This window comes from Cornus florida, unplaced genomic scaffold (genome assembly GCF_030987335.1).
Source record: "Cornus florida cultivar Cherokee Brave unplaced genomic scaffold, ASM3098733v1 CherokeeBrave_3.0.0_Hap2_Chr08, whole genome shotgun sequence".
Classification (NCBI taxonomy): domain Eukaryota; kingdom Viridiplantae; phylum Streptophyta; class Magnoliopsida; order Cornales; family Cornaceae; genus Cornus; species Cornus florida.
The window spans coordinates 4,903,690-4,913,095 of NW_026775578.1; the positions used below are offsets into that span (position 1 = coordinate 4,903,690).

At 31.2% G+C, this 9,406-nt stretch overlaps 1 protein-coding gene across 1 annotated transcript; it reads right to left on the reverse strand.

The window, feature by feature from the left end:
* Nucleotides 1-1,802: 1,802 nt before the first annotated feature.
* LOC132268349 (LOB domain-containing protein 29-like) lies at nt 1,803-2,658 on the reverse strand. Its single transcript, XM_059769206.1, has 2 exons — nt 2,380-2,658; nt 1,803-2,240 (listed from the first exon to the last, which is right to left on the reverse strand). The coding sequence occupies exons 1-2, from the start codon at nt 2,656-2,658 to the stop codon at nt 1,803-1,805; spliced, it is 717 nt and encodes a 238-aa protein (XP_059625189.1).
* Between the last annotated feature and the right edge of the window lie 6,748 nt (nt 2,659-9,406).

Below are 9,406 nucleotides of genomic sequence, written 5' to 3' on the forward strand. Positions count from 1 at the left end.
GGTATCCAAGATTAAGAATCATAGAACCAAAACACGAGGATTCGCTAATTATTTTTATGTTCACCATAAAACCTGGATGCTTGTCTTGTCATCTATTTATGTATGTTTTCCAAATGCTTGAAGATAAGACATAAAATATACACTCTCCTTGTACTATCAGACACATCTCTGAATTTCATTCAAAACAATAATATTGTAGTAGCTTCAATATTAATAATTCTTGCAATCTGCAATAGATCATATATATGTACTCTCAAGAATCTGATTAAATGAATGAATGGCGTATATATATCTTAAAATCTTTTTAGCATTCTAGTCCTTATGCCACTTAATTTTACTACTTATTGCTGAACCTGAGAGAAGCCTAAATGACTCAACCAACCAAGTCATCTTAATTTGCAGTTGGAAACTTAATTTATGCATGGCTTAATTACCCAAAAAAAAAAACTTTAGGCATGGCTTTGCAAGCCCTTACAGAGATCGAAAACGTACACTGATCTTAATTCATGGCCTATTGTTGATTTATATGTACGTAGGCACGCATTAGGAGATCGAACTAGCTAGCTTGTTTATCCTTTACAAAATTTAGGAAGCAAAGGATATGATATCTGACGAAATTAAGGCCGGTTTGAGATCCCATCAACATGAGAAAGTACACAATACCTTTTCAATTTTCATTTCAGGCAAAGAGTGTATGTTCACAACTACTTCTGAATTTTCTTCAGAGGATCAACCAACAGGGATTAATGGGTAAAATAAAATAAAAAGTAGCTTATAGTGAGCTGAGTGAAGTTTACTAATTTCCAGGACCAAACAAATAGACCATAATTAAAGTATTTAATTAATTTCCTAGGAAATATATAGATACGACCTTCTCAATTAAGTTTATGCTGCAATTACTTACAACACACCATTGCAGATGTTCGATATTTATGAAATTAGATTTTCGTTGTTGAGCTTAATTGTATCATTTAGCTTTAATGCTGTATATAATTATGAACCAAAATATATTAATTCATGAATGGAAAAGGGAAATGGAGAACAATAAACATAGCAATCATCCCAGATCGATCATAAACAAAGCTATATAGGTAAGAAATTATGAGCTTCTTTGTGAGGATAATCATGCAACTTACTCCACTTGATCAGTGTAAGTCTGAGAAGGATATTGCACCAGTAAATAAATGTTAAGCAAAGAAATATCAATCTTCATTTTTCACTCTCCGGCCCATTGGCTATATACTTGAAATTAAACAATAAATTACTTGCCAATCTTGATTATTTACTTGATAAGATTCATGAGGCTACTCAGTTAATTGTCACTTATGTCGACCTCCTAAATCAAAACCTACAAATGAACTATGACTCTGGGAGATATTTTGCTTATGCAGCTTCTTAGGTTTAGAAAGGAAAAGTATAATAAAATTAGCCGTCAGGTTTCAATATCCTCTTCTTCTTTCTTTTTTTTCTTTAGAAGTTTATAGGTTTCCATTTTCTTGATTAGGTCTAAGATTAGGTCCTAAGTAGGTCCATAAACAAAGCTAATTAGCTCAAAGAAACTAGAATTGGTCGGAAAAATATGCTATTATTCTACCCTTATCCAAGGTTACACAATATCTGAGAAACAATCATAAGGTTGATTAATCTAGGGTTTTGGATTGTATGGACATTTCTAGGGTTCCTAGTTTATTTATAGCAGCAGTACTAGTCTTACAAGTGTGCAGTAGCAATACAAAAGTAACAGCTAGAGTAATCTTCACCCATAGGAGATATCTTCGATCCTCTCCAGTCCGGTCCTTTCTTCATGAATGCCTACTATAGCCAAAGGCAACTGACTGAAGATCATCAGTATCATCTTGAAAAGTAGTCCACTGCCTGCTGTTTGTTTGCAAGTCAAGAGAATCCATGGAAAGAGAAGCTTCTTCGAAGCTAGTGTAGGAAACATTTTCTTCTGGGATATTGACTGAATTTGCATAATTTACTAAGGAGTTTGGATCTATGAGCCCATTCTGGTAATAAGACATGGTTTCAACATCATTACTGGCTAGGTTCTGGTTCAATTGTTGTGCCATGTCTGAATTTTTGGACTGAAACCAGCTTTGGACATGATGACCTTGTGGGAATGAAGAAAACTTTCCTTCAAATCTATCATTAGGGTTTGCACTGGAGGAGCCACTGGAAAAGCTTTGAGCTGCTGCTACTTGCTTGAGAGTAGCTAGTTGTGCTTGTAGATTGACAACCTGCATAATTAAAACACAAGGGTATCCATGAATCTCTAGACAAACAAAAATTAGGGTTTCCTTTCTAGATGGGTATAAAAATTAGGGTTTCAAAAAAAAAAATTACAAGTGATCGAAGAAGAGCTAATGAGCACTAAACCTGCTGTTGAAGAGCAAAAATATGCGAAACGCAACCATAAATTGGATCTTGGAGCCTAGCTTGAGCTTCATATGAGATTGTAACGGCAGCTTCACATCGATCACTTACAGGGAGATGAGCAAGGAGCTTTGAGACATTGCTGGCACCAAAAACTTTGTGGATGGCAGCAAAATGGGTAGCACCTTGTTCATGGCAAAAATAAGGTGCAAAAACACAACCCCTCACACATTTTCTTCTCAAGAATTTGCAGGCACCACAAGGAGAACCAGAGCCAGTCATCTTTGATCTCAACAATTTGCTCTAGTATAGTACAAGCATTACCACCATATTTATAAACAGTATTAGAGAAAGAGGAAGGTGGATTATATAATATTGATTAGTTAATTGCAATTGGTTCCTTTAATGGGCTACAGATTTCATTACTTTTTTCATTATATATATATACAAAAACCCCTTTCACCCCCTCCAATCATAAAATTTTATTCTCATGATCACTTGAGATTCCATTCAACATCCTTAAAGGACAAAGAGCTACCATAAACCAAACCCATTTCTATTTGCTTCATGATTGGATCTTTCTTAGCTCATTTTTTCATTGTCTTGAATTTTATATGTGATAACTGCAACTACATCTAGCTGTTCTTAATTTTTATACTACTAGAATTTAAGATAAGCTCTTACGAAATTGGTTAAGTTGTATGTGGGATACATGTTATGTCCTTTCAACAAAAAAAATATCTAATCAAAAAGTATGTACGTTTTCTTATATATTAACTAGTACTTAGGAAGAGATTCTTACGATTGGACCACGTAATCCTGAACCACCTAATAATTCTTCTTAATATCATCATCGTGTCTCGGGGACACTTTAGCACTTGAGAAAAACTTCAAGCTAGCCCAAGGACTGAGGCAGTTAAGGACCAGGGACGTGCTCCTCTTGAATTTTCTCCTTCTCTTATATTCTATATATATTTTATAATAATATATATATTTTTTTAATGAAAATATAGAAAGTGTCTTTCTAAATTTTCTCATTCTTCATAAAATTTTATATATGTTTCATATTTTTTTCTCCTAAATTATTTCCTTAATACTTATATTATATATCTGTAAATTAATTTAATTCCAAAAATATCACAATCTCTTTAAATATATATATATATATATATACATATACATTATATTGTAAATATATGTTACAGTATACCATGCTTATAATGTGACCCCCTAAAAAAAATTTCTCACTCCGTCACTAATCTAGCCGTAACTTTTAGGCATCAAGTCCATAATATATATGCATGGTTTTATGAACACATTTTTGCCATGACATACACAATTGGTCAATCCATTGAAGCTGATCTTTACTGCGCGCATGCAACAGAAGAACAATTGGCATACGCTATTCAAATTTCCAAAATTTCGGCTAAATGTATAGATAATGGGATTACAAACTCTTATTATATTCCATTTATAATTGTGGTTTATGGAACACTGAATAATTCATATACTATTTGATTAATGGTCCTTACTTTTTAAAGAAAGGTAGAGTCTCAGTGGAAACATGTGTGTGTACCAACTAAGAAAATAAAAATAAAAATAAAAATAAATTATTAATTTTTATGTACTGAATTTTTTAAGTGGTTACAGTAATTTAGAATATGTTTTATACCTTTTTTTTTATCCAATTTTAAGTGATATTATTTTATTTATTTATTTATTTATTATTATTTTTAACATGGCAAGAAGAGTTACTAAGTAGTTAGTGGGGATAGGGAACAGGGATTCAAACCTAGAAACAACACCGCCAAACCTTCATATTGCATTATTAAACACAATTAATTAAATAGTTGTAACTATACATAGATTTTTTTTAGAGCAATATCCATCAGAAATTGGAGCATAACACAATAATTCCACTCTTACAAATATTACTATATATAATGAAGAATACCAATCTATAACCAACTCTAGAGAAAAATTCATCAACTATATTAATGGCCTTGATCACAAACTGTCAAATTGATTAGACTATAAATCATATTAATTATTTCATTTTCTGTTTTTCGTAAATCGGTTTGTAGTACTCCTAATATATATTCACAGTAGACTAATATTATTATTTTTAATCAATTAGCTACTTCACAACAGATATTGATATCAATTCATTGCAATTCTTCCGTCAACTAAATAAAGTTTGTACGGTTGTACCATGGCATTGATATTGTATATTACCCATTTATAGTTTGATTTTTTTTTTTTTTCGGAAAGTAGGTAATTTATAGTTCGATTGTTGAGTATGATTAATGAATGAGTTAACAATTGAACTATAATTCATTCATTAATCATACTGAACAAAGCCTTTTTCTCAAAATCATTCAGTAATTATGCTGATACAAATGTTACCCAGTTAATTAACACAGACAACTTCTTGAGTTAGGTAAGATTTTGAATTGTCTCCCCCCAAAAAAAAAGTGAGGAAAAAAAAAAATTGGTAATTAATAAAAAGGTCTCCAATATTGTATCCAATTCTTGGGATCGGCCATGCCCATTATTGTAGACAGTGTGTGTCTTTGTACGAAAGCACAGATATATAGTATAGTATTATATGTTTGGTGTTAATAAAATTGAGTGTTGGATTGTGGTTATGGGATCTGTGACACTCATTTAAATATAGAGTGCAATTTGCAGATAATCAAAAAGTGTAAAGAAGACACAGAAAAGATGAGCATATTCCAAAAAATGAATGAAACAGAATATAATGACACTGGATTAATGGAACACCTGACTAAAGGAAGCAACTCACACACATACACACACAGATTGATTTATCCTTTCTAGTCTTTTCATTTGTTTAAGTTTGCCGGTCACAGCTTGTCTAGCAATACTGTATTAATACTATTAATTAATCTTATAAATAATCATTAATCACTTTCAATCACTTTCTTGTGTCACATATAGGCACCAACATGTAGACCTTGCCCAAATGTGCATTTAGGCCCTACATTTAACCCCTTAATAATGAGACCCCCAACTTCACCATTCTTTCTGATATTGTTTAGGCGGTGTTTGGTTCAACTCCTTAACTCTAATTATAATAGGCAAAGAATAAATAAAACGCATACTTGTGTTATTGATTTTCAGAACATATCTATACACTTAAGAAACATCTACACATATAAGTGCCAATAACTTCTCTCTCCCAAAATGATACGAACGTTACAATCAAACACAGTCTTGGAATAAAGTGATGATGATGCTAACCTATGCATCGGTATTGGACTATTGAAAAGACAGTTGGACGTATGAACAGGGGGGTTCATGCATATATGGCATAGGGATGGCCTCCCTGGCAGCCATTATCTCACCATCACCAGCGGAAATGGCTAGCTAGCTTGATCATCATGTGTACTTGTTGGCCACTTAAACATGCATTATAATGAAAGAGTGATCTTAGAGACAAGATGACATGTTAACTAATGGGGCTGTTAAAAGTAGTATACTTTAGACAATAATGTAGGAAAGGTTCAACTAATTTTAAAAAGAGCAAACCAAAAAAGCTTGCATTAATTCCAAAGCTACTTCTAATTTAATTATAAATTAAATGAGTTTTTATTAATTAGTATTCTATATCTATCTCACTAAATTAACACTTCTTCATTAACACAGCATTCTTGGATCCCTAGCTTTATTAACCTATTCTTAAATCATGCAGCTTTATAGATTTCACACCTCAAGTCTTACTTAATTCTTTTTCTTGTTTGGGTTTAGGGATAAGAACTTTTTAGGGCACTGATTAATTAACTGTGCTGTTGGTTACTTCCAGTTTTTATCTTATCTAGGTATGTTTGAATATTGACTAGTACTTGCACAATTAAAATAAAAAATTAGGAGGAGCTAACTTAATTTGTTTGTGATTGGTCCAAAAAAGCACAAAACATAAGTAGAATTTTAGTTACACCCTCTCTAATAGGTCAAGTCTCATTGGTATGCCCTTTGTTTATGTTGTTTTTGTTTTTGGCCGGTACAGTGTCGATTTTGACAACAAAAATATGTTTGGTGCAATCTTATTTTATTTTACACAGTTCTAAAACACTTTGTCAATAGTAGCCTAAAACTAAAATACCAAAAAGTTACTTTTCTTGTGTTTGACAATTGTTCATGGACAAAAACCATAACAGTAGCGCAACACGGGCCCAACATTTCCACAACAAAATATCGTTCCCAAACGTACTTCCGATTTTTTGCAAAAATATTCCTACAGCAAAAATACTGTTTCTATTTTAGCCAAAAACAAAACGCCTAAAACAAAGTACATGCCAAATGAGTCCTTAAACTTTTAAAGTAAATGGTTATTAACATGGTATTAGAGTCAAGGGCCTCGAATTCAAACCTCACCATCACCCTAATTAAAAAATTAAAAAGTACATGTTGGATCAAAAGAAAACCACACTAACTTAAACGTTAAGAGTAGATGATTGTTAATAATGATGCCATAAAATTAACTGTCAAAATTTTAAACAAACATGTTAACCCACTCTTTTTAATATAAATTCAACAAACTTGTTTGGACTTACTTATATTTGATGGAATAATTTTATTAAGAAAGTTTATTTGTCAAAAAAAAGTCACAAAGTCTTCACATTACTATTTACAAATTTTAAAAAATTAATTTAATTTAATTTAATAATTAAATATAAAAATTTATATTTGTTACAATCAAAAATTGACAGCGTCACAGCATATTTATAAATGTTAGGACAATTTTTTATTAACAAATAACAAAGTTAGTTAAAAATGAAGAGGTCACAGCTTTTATCCATGGTTTGTTACATTATTGGATTCTTTTAAACATTCGATATTGTTATATATTTTCATAAATTAACAAATTTTATTAATTTATATTAATATTTAACCGAATCAACTGCAAACGAAGCTCTTATTCTAATAAGTAAATTCGACGGTATAACAAATCATTAATTAGGCCACGCTGTGACCTATGTAAGCATTGTAGAGTGGGCAGTCAACATAGGCGTGAAGTACGTCTCGATTTTGGGGTCTCGGAACACGCGTCGTTACTGTTCTTCGGGATCGCTGTGCACGTGTGCTCTTCAACAATTCTGACATTGACACGCCGCACGAGTGGGGAACTACTGTTACACGAGCGGGTCCCACCTAACCCGATGTCCACGTCACCATCAGCTAGGAAACGTTCGCTAGTACACAAAACCTTACAAAACGATAAATTAAGGGTCTCTACTTGGAAATTCTGAAGTTTCTGGTATTGTTTGGACCCCATCGGATTGACTATAGTCCCACAAACTCACACACCATAATTAAAATACTTACATAATTATTGTACTATATTATGTAAATTATAGTCACAAGGTTAGGCTTAGACTACAACAATTATCCTCAAAATGTGGTGCTCAACAAATGCTATTGTCGACTATCTTTCACTACTTCCACTCTAATCTATTAGAGTGGGCTCCCGTATGTACCTTCTCATTGTTAAATCATTGCCTCAATATATATCTAATTAAGGTTAAATTTCTTACCTACACTATGATATTTTATGTAATTATATTCTATATATATATTAAGTATAGATTAATTTTTTTGAAAAAAGAGGTTAATTAATAAATATTTTTATTTATTAAAGATTATACTAATAATATCTCCTCTGTCTCTCTCAATATAAAAGGTGAGAATTTGAGTTCTCATAAAAATAAATAAGTGTGCGAATTTCTTGTGAATAAAAAAAAAAAAATTATACTTCTATTTTGTTTACATATATATATATATATATATATTGCTATTCCTCAACCTATTTTTCTATTTAGAGACAGGAATGTAATATTTATTTTATCAGAAATGAAAGAAAAAAAATATTATTAACAAAATAAATGAAAAGTTTATCTTTTTTCTTGCCCCTTTTGTCAAGCATCAAGTAAAGAAGAACAAATTATGAAAAAGAAAATTAAATTTTACTATTATATTCTTACATACTCAAGAGGGCTTATCATTATTACAATGAGAAAAACACAAATTAAAAAACAATTGTGAATATAAGAGCATCCCTTTGAATGAAATGATGTCAAATTTTATGCGTTATATATATTTCTCAATGTTTCATAAAGACCTAGGTCGAGATTAAGAATTTTAAAGTACATTAAACCAGACGTGTAAATAATTCTTCTTAATAAATATTTTACTTAAAAAAGAAATTTTTTACATCTATCTCATTTCTCTTCTCACTCTTCCCCTTTATGTAACAAAATAAATTACTATAGAAAATAACAAACAAACAATGTAATCTTCTATTTAATGGGCTTTTAAAAAAAAAAAAAAAAAAAAAACATGTTTCCTTAAACTACAATAGGATATTGGCATCGGCTAGTAGGGCTTGTGTGGGAGGGACCGCAAGGGCATTTGGATAAAATATAGTTACAGAGAATTAATGAAGATGACATGCGTTCACCCCACGACTGGTCAAGCCGACACACAAAGTTGCACATGGGTCCATTGCACGTGTATGTATGATTGTCTTATATATATCTAGGATACATATCTATATTCTAAGTTTTAGTCTCTCAATCTAGAAGAGAGAACATTGAGCCTACATTTTGCAGTGAATATACGAAAGGGTATCACAATTTCATTAAATATCATTAAAGTCAAAAGTACAATTCAAAAACAAGAATTTAAAAATTATTACACCTTTAAAGGCTATTTTTTTTTTTTTTTATTTTTTTTTTTTTTGACTTTAGTAAAAAAACATTATGCACAAATCATATTGTCATTATGTGACTTATCTCCTATACAATATTACAATTACCGTATCCAAAGCTCTACAAATAGAGTACGTGTTAAGTTAATGTAATTTATGTCCATTTTCATGATAAAGAAAAATTAAAAACATGCAGTTAGGTCCTTGTCGAAGATATATATTTATATATAAAAGGACAATAATGAGCTTTGATCCCGACAATGCAAATGGCGATGAAAATGTTATTGCTTGCTCATTGAA

Coding starts and splice junctions, on each gene's coding strand:
- LOC132268349 (XM_059769206.1), bottom strand. CDS start 2,658: ATGACTGGCTCTGGTTCTCCTTGTGGTGCCTGCAAATTCTTGAGAAGA. Junction 2,241..2,379: donor TTTTTGCTCTTCAACAGCAG/GTTTAGTGCTCA, acceptor TTAATTATGCAG/GTTGTCAATCTACAAGCACA.